The following is a 12,903-nucleotide window of genomic DNA, read 5'->3' on the forward strand; positions in this document are numbered from 1 at the left end:
GGGCCCGGGGCTGCAGAGAGCAGGGCAGGGGCTCGGTGGGGCAGGCCCGGGGCTGCAGAGAGCAGGGCAGGGGCTCGGTGGGGCGGGCGCGGGGCTCAGAGAGCAGGGCAGGGGCTCGGTGGGGCGGGCGCGGGGCTGCAGAGAGCAGGGCAGGGGCTGCAGAGAGCAGGGCAGGGGCTCGGTGGGACAGGCCCGGGGCTCAGAGAGCAGGGCAGGGGCTCGGTGGGGCGGGCGCGGGGCTGCAGAGAGCAGGGCAGGGGCTCGGTGGGGCGGGCCCGGGGCTGCAGAGAGCAGGGCAGGGGCTCGGTGGGGCGGGCCCGGGGCTGCAGAGAGCAGGGCAGGGGCTCGGTGGGGCAGGCCCGGGGCTGCAGAGAGCAGGGCAGGGGCTCGGTGGGGCGGGCGCGGGGCTCAGAGAGCAGGGCAGGGGCTCGGTGGGGCGGGCGCGGGGCTGCAGAGAGCAGGGCAGGGGCTGCAGAGAGCAGGGCAGGGGCTCGGTGGGACAGGCCCGGGGCTCAGAGAGCAGGGCAGGGGCTCGGTGGGGCGGGCGCGGGGCTGCAGAGAGCAGGGCAGGGGCTCGGTGGGGCGGGCGCGGGGCTGCAGAGAGCAGGGCAGGGGCTCGGTGGGGCGGGCGCGGGGCTGCAGAGAGCAGGGCAGGGGCTCGGTGGGGCGGGCGTGGGGCTGCAGAGAGCAGGGCAGGGGCTCGGTGGGGCGGGCGTGGGGCTGCAGAGAGCAGGGCAGGGGCTCGGTGGGCAGGCCCGGGGCTCAGAGAGCAGGGCAGGGGCTCGGTGGGGCGGGCCCGGGGCTGCAGAGAGCAGGGCAGGGGCTCGGTGGGGCAGGCCCGGGGCTCAGAGAGCAGGGCAGGGGCTCGGTGGGGCGGGCGCGGGGCTCAGAGAGCAGGGCAGGGGCTCGGTGGGCAGGCCCGGGGCTCAGAGAGCAGGGCAGGGGCTCGGTGGGGCGGGCCCGGGGCTGCAGAGAGCAGGGCAGGGGCTCAGTGGGGCAGGCCCGGGGCTCAGAGAGCAGGGCAGGGGCTCGGTGGGGCAGGCCCGGGGCTCAGAGAGCAGGGCAGGGGCTCGGTGGGGCGGGCGCGGGGCTCAGAGAGCAGGGCAGGGGCTCGGTGGGCAGGCCCGGGGCTCAGAGAGCAGGGCAGGGGCTCGGTGGGGCGGGCCCGGGGCTGCAGAGAGCAGGGCAGGGGCTCAGTGGGGCAGGCCCGGGGCTCAGAGAGCAGGGCAGGGGCTCGGTGGGGCGGGCGCGGGGCTCAGAGAGCAGGGCAGGGGCTCGGTGGGGCGGGCGCGGGGCTGCAGAGAGCAGGGCAGGGGCTCGGTGGGGCGGGCGCGGGGCTGCAGAGAGCAGGGCAGGGGCTCGGTGGGGCGGGCGCGGGGCTGCAGAGAGCAGGGCAGGGGCTCGGTGGGGCGGGCGCGGGGCTGCAGAGAGCTGGGCAGGGGCTCGGTGGGGCGGGCCCGGGGCTGCAGAGAGCAGGGCAGGGGCTCGGTGGGGCAGGCCCGGGGCTGCAGAGAGCAGGGCAGGGGCTCGGTGGGGCAGGCCCGGGGCTGCAGAGAGCAGGGCAGGGGCTGCAGAGAGCAGGGCAGGGGCTCGGTGGGACAGGCCCGGGGCTCAGAGAGCAGGGCAGGGGCTCGGTGGGGCGGGCCCGGGGCTGCAGAGAGCAGGGCAGGGGCTCAGTGGGGCAGGCCCGGGGCTCAGAGAGCAGGGCAGGGGCTCGGTGGGGCGGGCGCGGGGCTCAGAGAGCAGGGCAGGGGCTCGGTGGGGCGGGCCCGGGGCTCAGAGAGCAGGGCAGGGGCTCGGTGGGGCAGGCCCGGGGCTGCAGAGAGCAGGGCAGGGGCTCGGTGGGGCAGGCCCGGGGCTGCAGAGAGCAGGGCAGGGGCTCGGTGGGGCGGGCGCGGGGCTCAGAGAGCAGGGCAGGGGCTCGGTGGGGCGGGCGCGGGGCTGCAGAGAGCAGGGCAGGGGCTGCAGAGAGCAGGGCAGGGGCTCGGTGGGACAGGCCCGGGGCTCAGAGAGCAGGGCAGGGGCTCGGTGGGGCGGGCGTGGGGCTGCAGAGAGCAGGGCAGGGGCTCGGTGGGGCTGCAGAGAGCAGGGCAGGGGCTCAGTGGGGCAGGCGCGGGGCTGCAGGGCGTGGGGCAGGGGCTCAGTGGTGCAGGCCCGGGGCTGCAGAGAGCAGGGCAGGGGCTCGGTGGGGCGGGCCCGGGGCTGCAGAGAGCAGGGCAGGGGCTCGGTGGGGCGGGCCCGGGGCTGCAGAGAGCAGGGCAGGGGCTCGGTGGGGCAGGCCCAGGGCTCAGAGAGCAGGGCAGGGGCTCGGTGGGGCAGGCCCGGGGTTCAGAGAGCAGGGCAGGGGCTCGGTGGGCAGGCCCGGGGCTCAGAGAGCAGGGCAGGGGCTCGGTGGGACGGGCCCGGGGCTGCAGAGAGCAGGGCAGGGGCTCGGTGGGACGGGCCCGGGGCTGCAGAGAGCAGGGCAGGGGCTCGGTGGGGCGGGCGCGGGGCTGCAGAGAGCAGGGCAGGGGCTCGGTGGGGCGGGCGCGGGGCTCAGAGAGCAGGGCAGGGGCTCGGTGGGGCGGGCGCGGGGCTGCAGAGAGCAGGGCAGGGGCTGCAGAGAGCAGGGCAGGGGCTCGGTGGGACAGGCCCGGGGCTGCAGAGAGCAGGGCAGGGGCTCGGTGGGGCGGGCCCGGGGCTGCAGAGAGCAGGGCAGGGGCTCGGTGGGGCGGGCGCGGGGCTGCAGAGAGCAGGGCAGGGGCTGCAGAGAGCAGGGCAGGGGCTCGGTGGGACAGGCCCGGGGCTGCAGAGAGCAGGGCAGGGGCTCGGTGGGCAGGCCCGGGGCTCAGAGAGCAGGGCAGGGGCTCGGTGGGGCCGGCCCGGGGCTCAGAGAGCAGGGCAGGGGCTCGGTGGGGCAGGCCCAGGGCTCAGAGAGCAGGGCAGGGGCTCGGTGGGGCAGGCCCGGGGCTCAGAGAGCAGGGCAGGGGCTCGGTGGGCAGGCCCGGGGCTGCAGAGAGCAGGGCAGGGGCTCGGTGGGACGGGCCCGGGGCTGCAGAGAGCAGGGCAGGGGCTCGGTGGGGCGGGCGCGGGGCTGCAGAGAGCAGGGCAGGGGCTCGGTGGGGCGGGCGCGGGGCTCAGAGAGCAGGGCAGGGGCTCGGTGGGGCGGGCGCGGGGCTGCAGAGAGCAGGGCAGGGGCTCGGTGGGGCGGGCGCGGGGCTGCAGAGAGCAGGGCAGGGGCTCGGTGGGGCGGGCGCGGGGCTCAGAGAGCAGGGCAGGGGCTCGGTGGGGCGGGCGCGGGGCTGCAGAGAGCAGGGCAGGGGCTGCAGAGAGCAGGGCAGGGGCTCGGTGGGACAGGCCCGGGGCTGCAGAGAGCAGGGCAGGGGCTCGGTGGGGCGGGCCCGGGGCTGCAGAGAGCAGGGCAGGGGCTCGGTGGGGCGGGCCCAGGGCTCAGAGAGCAGGGCAGGGGCTCGGTGGGCAGGCCCGGGGCTCAGAGAGCAGGGCAGGGGCTCGGTGGGGCAGGCCCAGGGCTCAGAGAGCAGGGCAGGGGCTCGGTGGGGCAGGCCCGGGGCTCAGAGAGCAGGGCAGGGGCTCGGTGGGCAGGCCCGGGGCTCAGAGAGCAGGGCAGGGGCTCGGTGGGACGGGCCCGGGGCTGCAGAGAGCAGGGCAGGGGCTCGGTGGGGCGGGCGCGGGGCTGCAGAGAGCAGGGCAGGGGCTCGGTGGGGCGGGCGCGGGGCTGCAGAGAGCAGGGCAGGGGCTCGGTGGGGCGGGCCCAGGGCTCAGAGAGCAGGGCAGGGGCTCGGTGGGCAGGCCCGGGGCTCAGAGAGCAGGGCAGGGGCTCGGTGGGGCCGGCCCGGGGCTCAGAGAGCAGGGCAGGGGCTCGGTGGGGCAGGCCCGGGGCTCAGAGAGCAGGGCAGGGGCTCGGTGGGGCAGGCCCGGGGCTCAGAGAGCAGGGCAGGGGCTCGGTGGGCAGGCCCGGGGCTCAGAGAGCAGGGCAGGGGCTCGGTGGGGCAGGCCCGGGGCTCAGAGAGCAGGGCAGGGGCTCGGTGGGCTGGCCCGGGGCTCAGAGAGCAGGGCAGGGGCTCGGTGGGCAGGCCCGGGGCTCAGAGAGCAGGGCAGGGGCTCGGTGGGCAGGCCCGGGGCTCAGCGAGCAGGGCAGGGGCTCGGTGGGGCGGGCGCGGGGCTGACGACCGGTGTCTCCCCCAGTTCGCCGCCTGGGTGGACGCCGTGGTGTTTGTCTTCAGCCTGGAGGACGAGATCAGCTTCCAGACGGTGTACAACTACTACCTGCGGCTCTGCAGCTGCCGCAGCGCGGCCGAGGTGCCCATGGTCCTGGTGGGGACGCAAGGTGAGAGGGCCCCGGGCGAGCGCTGCCGGGACACCCCGCGTGCCAGGGCTGGCCGTGCCCGTAAGGGCTCACAGGGACTCTGGGTGGGGCCTGGGCTTTCACTTCTGGGAGGGCCAGTCGCTCCCCGCAAGAAGCCTGTCCTGCGTTGGGGTGGCAAGCCCCTCCGGGAACATCAAACACCATGGCACACGGTGCCAGCTGTTGCCTCTCCCTCCCACGCCGCCCTCCCCCCCCCGGGCACCCTGGGGCGTCCCGGCACCTCCCCCACCCCCACTCTGGGCCACCCTGGGGCGTCCCGGCACCTCCCCCACCCCCACTCTGGGCCACCCTGGGGCGTCCTGGCACATCCCCCCACCCCATCCCGACTCTGGGCCACCCTGGGGCGTCCCGGCACCTCCCCCACCCCCACTCTGGGCCACCCTGGGGCGTCCCGGCACCTCCCCCACCCCCACTCTGGGCCACCCTGGGGCGTCCTGGCACATCCCCCCACCCCATCCCGACTCTGGGCCACCCTGGGGCGTCCCGGCACCTCCCCCACCCCCACTCTGGGCCACCCTGGGGCGTCCTGGCACATCCCCCCACCCCATCCCGACTCTGGGCCCCCCTGAGGTGTCCCGGCACCTCCCCCCCACACCCACCCCAAACCGTGGCCCCCCGACGCATCCCAGTACCCCTTGCAGGAGGTTGGAGTCGGGCAGAGTGGAGAGGGGGTCTCAGGGCTGCACCCAGGGGCTTGCCTAGGATCTCAGCCCAAGCAGGCCCGCATGGCCCAGCAAAGGCCGGTGTGATAGGCGGATGAATCTCTCGGGGCCCTGGGCAGAGACTGAAGGCAGTGGGGGCGGGGAAACTTCTCCAGGTCCTGCCAGTGCCAGGTGCAGAGGAGGAGATGAGTCTTGACAGACCTGCCCAGGCTGGCACAGTGGGCTCGGGGGAAGGTGACTGGGTGCATGGGGGCTCCCGTGGGCTGGGCTGGCCAGGGGATTTGAGCTGGGAGGAGCTTTCCCTTCGGTCAGAATCGGGGGCACAAGGCAGAAGCTGGCTGTTCTGCAGCAGAAGGGGGCGAACGAGGAGCCTGGGGTACGTCCGTGCTAGCCTGCAGCTGGCAGCCAGCGTCCCAGCCTGGCAGCCGGCCTGACGCTCGCGGGCTCCAGGGATCCTGTGGGCATGGCGACTCAGGCTGCGGCTTGGGCTCTCAAGCCTTGGTGGTAGCAACGCCTCTCAGACTGCAGTGGTCTAGAGCTGGCGTTATCGTGACTGCCTCTGCCTCTCACAGGATGCTTCATGCAGCCATGAGGCCAAGTCCCGCCTTGCAGGGGTCCCACACACATTAGCCAGCACGCATGCCGGGCAGGGGGATGGAGGCGGGAGGGGTGGAGGACTTAGGCATGGACAAGCCTTTGATGTGTGCCTTTGACTGTGGAGAGAAGGGCAGGGGCGGGTGGGGAGTGGGATTGCCAGGGGCTGGGGGGGTTGTTCCGGGCATGAGAGTGGCAGTGGGGTGCTGTAGCAGAGCCCCAGTGCTTGAGGAGGGTGGACTAAGCCAGCAAGAGCAAGTTCCCCATGAAGGAGGGGAGTACAGAAATTCCTAGGGTTAGGCTACAAGGAATTAAAGCTAGAGGAGAATTGTCAGTGGTGTCTGCAGGGTGGGGAGCACAGCGAGGATGGTACCTTCCCGACCCAAGGCCTCAGGCCCCCGGAGGGGGTTGTGGAACCAGGTGATCTGGAGGCAGGCGTGGTGGGGAGGACGAGGGCTGCCAGGTTTCCAGTATCGTGCTGTGGAACCCGGCTATCTCAGCCCGGGACAGAAGGGGCCTGGGCTTTGGAGCTGGTTATCCCAGCCCTGGTTGGGGCTGGAGGGACCCTGGGAATGTGCTGGGACCCTGGTATTTTGGGGGGCTCCAGGGTGGGATGGGGGCGTGGAAACCTGTTTTCTAATTCTTCCTCTCTTTGGTTTCCAGATGCGATCAGTGCCACGAATCCCCGTGTCATCGATGACTCTCGGGCCCGCAAACTCTCCAACGATCTGAAGCGTTGCACGTACTACGAGACCTGCGCCACCTATGGCCTGAACGTCGAGAGAGTCTTCCAGGATGGTAACTGCAGCCCTGGGTCAGAGCCACGCAGCGCCCGTCCCTGCCCCCTTGCTCTCCGGCCGATACGGGGCTCTGGCACCTGCAGCCCCAGATACCTGTGACTGGCTCGCTGGAGTGCTTGTCTCTCCCAGAGGGCCTGTGTTAGGCAAAGGGAGTGCGAGGCTGGAGAAATGGGTGACTGCAAATGTCCTGGGAGGCAGGGAGGAAATCCAGTCGAATCCTTTGTATCTAGACATGCTGTGGGGTGGGGAGCAGCCAAACTGCTGTCCCGAGTAAGGGAACAGAGCATGGAAACAGCTGGGGTAGAAAGCTGCTGCTGTTGCTTGCACGGAGCAGGGGGTCCAGGGGCTGGCAGCCGGAGCCTGCCTTGGGAGAGATGCTTCAAAGGCTGCTCTCCCTTCCCACCCCGTCTCTCCAGGGTGAGCTTGGCCGCGAGCCCAGTGGGACAGCCTGCACAGGGCTGTGTGGCCGGATGGACTGGAGCTGCGTGCAGGGGAATGGGAGGAGAATTGTGCCCCCAAAGGAAGGGGCTGCAGGCCTAGAGGGTGGCATGGAAGGAGGTTTGGAAAGGACGGTGCACTGCTGACATGGGAGAGGCTTGTTGGACAAGGGGCAGCTGAAGTGGAGCTGCAAGGAACACAATGGTGCAACGCAATCTCTTGCAGCCGGGCTTGATTTCTTTCTCGCTTGGTCCTAGAAGAGGGAAGCGTGGTCTAGTGGGCAGGGCCCCGGCTGACTCTGCCACTGACTGTGGGTGATTCCTTCCCCTTTTGTAAGATAGGTAATGATCCTGCTCCCCCTCTGCAAAGCCTCCAGGGAAAGGGCTATCCAAGAGCTGAGGGTTAGGGGATTCACCTTCTCGGCGACAGGACCCATTGAAGTAAGAGAAGGAAGTGTAGCAGTGGTAACCCTGGTATTGAATCGTGGGCTTTGGGAGGCTGGCAGGGAATACTTGGTCTTGACAGGCCGTGTGTGCAGGGAGGGGAGGAACCAGATTTTCTTTGCTTTAGATGGTAATCAAGCGTTCAGTGCTTTAGGACTCCTGGGGGGTGCTGACACCACCCCCCCGGCCCCGGGAAACACTGCTCCTGGCCGTACTGCTTCACTGCCATTAGGCTAAATGACTTCCTACTGAGGGGTCGTCCAGGTACGTGGGGTGGACTGACCTAGAGAGAGCATGATGTGGCCAAGAGGGGGCGGCAGAAGTGATGGCTCTAGAATGGCTGGGATCCAGAGCCAGCTGTCAAGGGGAGGTCTGGACAGTTAGGTTGTAGTGGAGACCTGGATGAAACATGGATAAAGGGTCCTCTGATGACACAGGCCAGTGGGCCTGGGCAAGGTGTGTTCTGGGAGATTATGGGAACTGGCTAACTGAATTTACCACTGCCAATTCGTGCACTTGGGACTCACCAGTGTGCACCCCAGCTTCAGCTCCGGGTGAAGTGTCCGTGACAGCTGGCACCTGCCTGCATGTCTCACCCTGTCTCTAGAACAGTGGGAGAGAGTAGGTGTGAGCCCCTGGAGCGTGAGCAGTGTGGAGGGGCTCGCAGGGGGAGATCTGGCCAGACAAACTAAGTTGTTTCTGGACAGGATCCAGAGGGAAGCAGGTTCCTGGGAAGTGTCTGGTACCTGGTGTCACTAAATCTGACTTGGAAATTCATCGAAATCAGCTGGGGGATGGCCCTCTGCCTTGGGCCGGGGCTGGCTGCAGGGCAGTTCAGCAGATACGGATCCGCAACAAAGGGGTGAGTTGAAGAAGGTGTCCAGTGTGGGCCACAAGGCTGCCAGCCCAGCACAGACACTGACTGCCTTTGGGCAAGTTGCTTCACCTCTCAGCCTGTGAAGTGGGGCCCGTGACCCTAAGCTCCCGCCTGGGGCTGTGAGGGCTTGGGGGCAGTGTTGGCAAAGTGCTGGGGCTGGGTTTTCAGTCGTGATCTGGAAGGACGCTGCGAGGTGTTGGTCAGCCGGGAGGAGCAGCAAACGCAGTCAAGCCCGGGAAGTGATCCAGAGGGGGTGAGATGCCTTGGAAGGAAATAGCAGAATGGGGCGTGGAGAGTGCTGAGTTGTAGCGAGGGTTGGGGCTCCTGGTGCTTCAGCCCCGATGCAGGCTAACCGCGCTGAGCGCGGCTGTCTGTGACTCCGTGCCTACGGCGCCCACGGGTGCCTGGGCATCACCTGCATGAAGGCTCCCAGCCGTGGAGCTGAGCTGGTGACCGCAGTGCTAGGGCAGCTGAGCCAGAACGTGCAGTAATGCCCCGGGGCACATGGCTGTGGGCCGGGAGCGAGTGGGGCAGACAGCAGAGGAGCAGGCCTGGTGAAGCGTTACCGACACTAGAGAGGTGACACTAACCACTGTGTGCTTGCACTAGCATACCCGGAGCGCACTTGTCTTCACGTTGCACAGCGAGATCACACTCCCTGGGAGTTAGATTTGCTTCCCCTTCCACCAGTGCAGGGCCAGGATGGAAGGGGATCACTGGTCTCATAGCCCCGGGGTGCAAACGGTCCTCCCACTACCATCCCATGGTGCACTGGCCAGGCCTGCCTAGCTCCGTTAGTAGCCAATGTCTGCTAAGGATAAACAAGTTCAGATCAGCAGGCCCAGATAACAGGCACCCAGCAGTCCTTCCAGAGCTGGCTGAGGAGATCTCTGGCCCACAGTTGATAGTTTTTAACAAATCTTAGAATGCTGGGGACGTTCCAGGAGACTGGAGGAGTATCACTGTTGTGCCAATATTCAGAAAGGCAAGAGGGATGATATGGGCCCATTAGCCTGGCACCCGTCCTGGGGAAAGTGAGACAGGATTCGTTGGATAAATCGAAGGAATATCATTAATGCCAGTCGAGATGGGTTTATGGAAAACAGGTCTCCCCAAACACACCTGGTGTCATTCTAGGATGAGATTCCAAGATTGCTTGATAAAGGTGATTGTGTAAGTACGAGACTTGGCATCTGCAAGGCGGCTGACGTGAAGCTTTGTCTCCACTGACAAGCTGCCCTGGTGCAGCTCCGCCCCGTCACGCTTAACGAAGATGCTCCTCCGCCGATGGGTGAGGGGTTGGCGTAGGTGTCCCACCTCCCCGAGAGGCAGCAGCTAGGAGGGCAGGAGAAGCGCTCCCATCGAGATCGTGATAAGCGCCTTGTGATGTAGCTCTACCGACAGAAGCAGGTAGCGCAGAGCAGGGCTTAGGGCTTGTCCATGCGGAGGCTGTAGTGTAGACGTAACCTAGGTTGGCATGACCTATGTCACTGGGGTGTGACTAGGCCGCCCCCTGAGCGACATGCGTTACACCACCAGAAGTGCCGGTGTGCACAGTGCTGTCAGCAAGAGAGCTTCTCCCGCCAGCACGGCTCCTGCCGCTCGCGGAGCTCTCTCCCGTCGGCCTCGCGTGTTTTCGCCAGATGCGCTGAATGGTGCCACCGCAGCGCTGTACGTGCAGACAGGCCTTCAGTGCGCAGCACGCTGGGTGTAAATCCAGAGGAGCCTAGCCTGCTGCCCAGCGCCCTCTCCGTCCCCGAGGGCTGACACGGCAGTAGGTCAGAGCGCACGCCAGCACCAGCACTGTACGGCAGCAGGGCCTGCTTGGCCAGTTAGCGTGCGCCAGGCTAGTCTGCTGTTGACTGACACTCCAGCCTGCCGCACGCCGCGTCTCCATGTGGAGCAGCCCCTCGTACCTCTTGTATGGATTTAGATGGACTATGTGGGCCGAACATAAGAACGGCCCTACTGGGTCAGACCAAAGGTCCATCTAGCCCAGTCTCCTGTCTTCCGACAGTGGCCAATGCCAGGTGCCCCAGAGGAGTGAACAGAACAGGGAATCATCCAGTGATCTATCCCCGTCGCCCATTCCCAGTTTCTGGCAAACCGAGGCTTGGGACACGGTGTAAGGTGTAAGCATGACCCAGTCGCTGTCCAACATTAAACAGCTTTAAACAAGGTTTGAGGTTTGGTATCCAGAGACCGCAGCCTGCTTAGCACCATGGCAAACACTCCATTAAAAACTCCTGTTAACCTTGTATTAAAGCCACAGAAAAGAAGGAATAATAGTTACAGCACCCGAAATGTTAAGTATTAAATCAGGCTCTCATTTTAAGAACATTCCTTGTCCCTTTCCCTGTAGCTGGGGGGAGATTTTAGAAGGAATCCTTGTTTGACCGTCACTGAGATGGTATCACAGATGGTAATAACAGAACACAGATGTAGTTAGATGAGCTGGAGTGGTGGTTGTTGCTAAAGTCTGATCCCATTTCCTAGAAGACAAAACAAGGCAAACACACACGAAAGGGGAGAGAAAAGAAAACAGAGAGAAAATGCAGCTTCTGAGTTAGCTGTCGACTTTCACTTGCACCCTCCTCCTGCTGGAGAAACGGGCCAGTGCGTGGTCAGATCAGCCACTCCGAGGCCTTGCAAGCTTGTACCAGGAACAGGCTGTCAGGCCATTGCTTTTAGCTGCCTCTTTCAGGTCTCAGGCTGTGGCTGTGTTGCAAAATACCCTATTTTGGTGGGCCAAGCCAGACTCCTGTGAGACAGAAGGAAAAAGGAGAGGGCTTTGAAAAAGAAGGAGTGAGGTTGGGAAGGGGAAGGACACGTGAGGGATGGGGGGGAAAGAGCCCAAGTCTCACATCGTAGGTGGCATTCGGGAATAGCTGGCGCTGGGGTCATCCGGCTCCCTCTCTGTGGCCCAGTCCGGCCAGCACATCTCTCAGGATTAGGATGAAGATGGTCTGGGGTCCCAGCAGAGGGTGGGGGAGGCAGTCGTGAGGATGAAGCATGCTCCAGTCGCCAATTTCCCCCCCAAAGTCTCTTTCATTAAGGGCCTGAAAAGGAGGTGGTGGGTGGAATAGCCCATCCTCTCATTGTTTTGTCCATCAGCTGGGCCTAATTGCTGACATGCCAATTTTGGTTCACTGATTTTTGGTCTCACACAGTCTTGTTTACCAGACATGTTTTTAACATAGTCCTTGAGTTATGTCAGCAGGCTTTTTGTTTGGACTAATTCAGTTTTTCTGTCTCCGTTTTGTACCTTTTCCCACCAAAAGTTTTAGCTTATTGTGACATTTTGTGAACTTTCAGTCACTTCTTACAGTTGAATTTACAATGAGGATTAATTTGTAGGCCCAATCATTACAGCCCACCATGCGACATTCTGATTAAAATATCAGCACTATCCAGTATCAGTGAAGTGCACATCAGATGGATCAAGAGCTGGCTGACATCTAAAATGTAGTTATCAATAGAGAGTCACCATTGAATGGTGGGGTCCACAGGGATTGGTACTTGGCCCAACGCTAGTCAACATTTTCATCAGCGACCTGGAACTCCATATAAAATTACTGCTGATAAAATGTGTGGACGACTTGAAGATTGGTGTCTGAGGAGATCAGACTAGATGATGATGTGGTCTCTTCTGGACTTAGTTTGAGTTTCCAGTGTGATGCTAGGCAAGAGCGTTAGTGCGATCTTTGCATGTATAAACGGGAATAGGAGTAGGGAAGCGATGTTACCTCTGTACAGCGTTGGTGAGACTGACATGGGAACATTGCAACCAGTTCTGGTGTCCACATTTTTAAAAGGATGTTGAAAAGCTGGAGAGGGTTCAGAAAAGAGAGAAAAATGATTCACTGGCTGGAGAAAATGCCTGGCAGTGAGAGGCCCCAGGAGCTCAATTTGTGTAGCTTCTCACAAAGACGACTGAGAGGTGACTTGATTACAGTGTAGAAGTACCTGGGCACTAGAGGGCTCTATACTCTAGTGGAGACAGGCAGAACACTGGCTGGAAGCTGAAACCTGACCCATTCAAACTAGAAATGAGGTACACATTTTTAACAGTGCGATTAACCACGGCAACAGACTCCCCAGGGAAGTGGTGAGTTCTCCATTTCTGGATGTCTCTAGATCCAGACTAGGGGCCTTTCTGGAAGATGCTTTATCTAAGCGCCAGTGACTGGGTTCAATGCAGGGGTCACTGGGTGAAACAGAATGATCCGTCAGACACAGGAGGTCAGATGATCTGATGGTCCTTTCTAAGATGAAACTTTGAGTCTGAGACCCGTCTGGTCTGCCTCCTTCACTCTGCTGCGCAGGGATCAAGTTTTCTACGGTCTCCTCCATGTGCAATAGCACTGCGGGTGCCATGGAGCTCAATTTTTGTCACCATTTTGCTAGCATCAACATCCTGAATGATGATGATTCCCTTCTACTCCGGTTGCTGACATGTCTCGGAGGCCGTCCTTTGAGCGTGCGGCTAGTGGTAGCCGATGTGCAGGCAACGGGGAGTAAGGCTGTGCTGAATTCACTCTGGAGAGTTGTGGAGAAGGGAAGGGTCGTCGGTTCTGGTGTGTTAGGGTCAGGGTAGCAGGGGCGAAGCAGCGGGACCCCTCAGCTCTCTGGAGCTCTGGAATGAATTCTCAGTGGTCATTTTCTGCCAGCCTGAGGTGCAGCGGGGCAGCACAAAGCCTCCCTGCGTTGCTGCGGCCATAGA

At 64.2% G+C, this 12,903-nt stretch overlaps 1 protein-coding gene across 3 annotated transcripts in view; it reads left to right on the forward strand.

Annotated features, from left to right (window-relative positions):
• The window catches only part of AGAP3 (ArfGAP with GTPase domain, ankyrin repeat and PH domain 3), a 244,918-nt gene that overhangs the window by 112,785 nt on the left and 119,230 nt on the right, over nt 1-12,903 (forward strand). For all 3 annotated transcript variants that reach the window (XM_074946654.1, XM_074946656.1, XM_074946657.1), the window contains exons 5-6: nt 4,186-4,327; nt 6,286-6,420. In XM_074946654.1, coding sequence (XP_074802755.1) covers nt 4,186-4,327; nt 6,286-6,420 — 277 coding nt within the window. The remainder of the gene's footprint in view (nt 1-4,185; nt 4,328-6,285; nt 6,421-12,903) is intronic.

The sequence above is a fragment of the Natator depressus genome, chromosome 2, assembly GCF_965152275.1.
Source record: "Natator depressus isolate rNatDep1 chromosome 2, rNatDep2.hap1, whole genome shotgun sequence".
Lineage (NCBI taxonomy): Eukaryota > Metazoa > Chordata > Testudines > Cheloniidae > Natator > Natator depressus.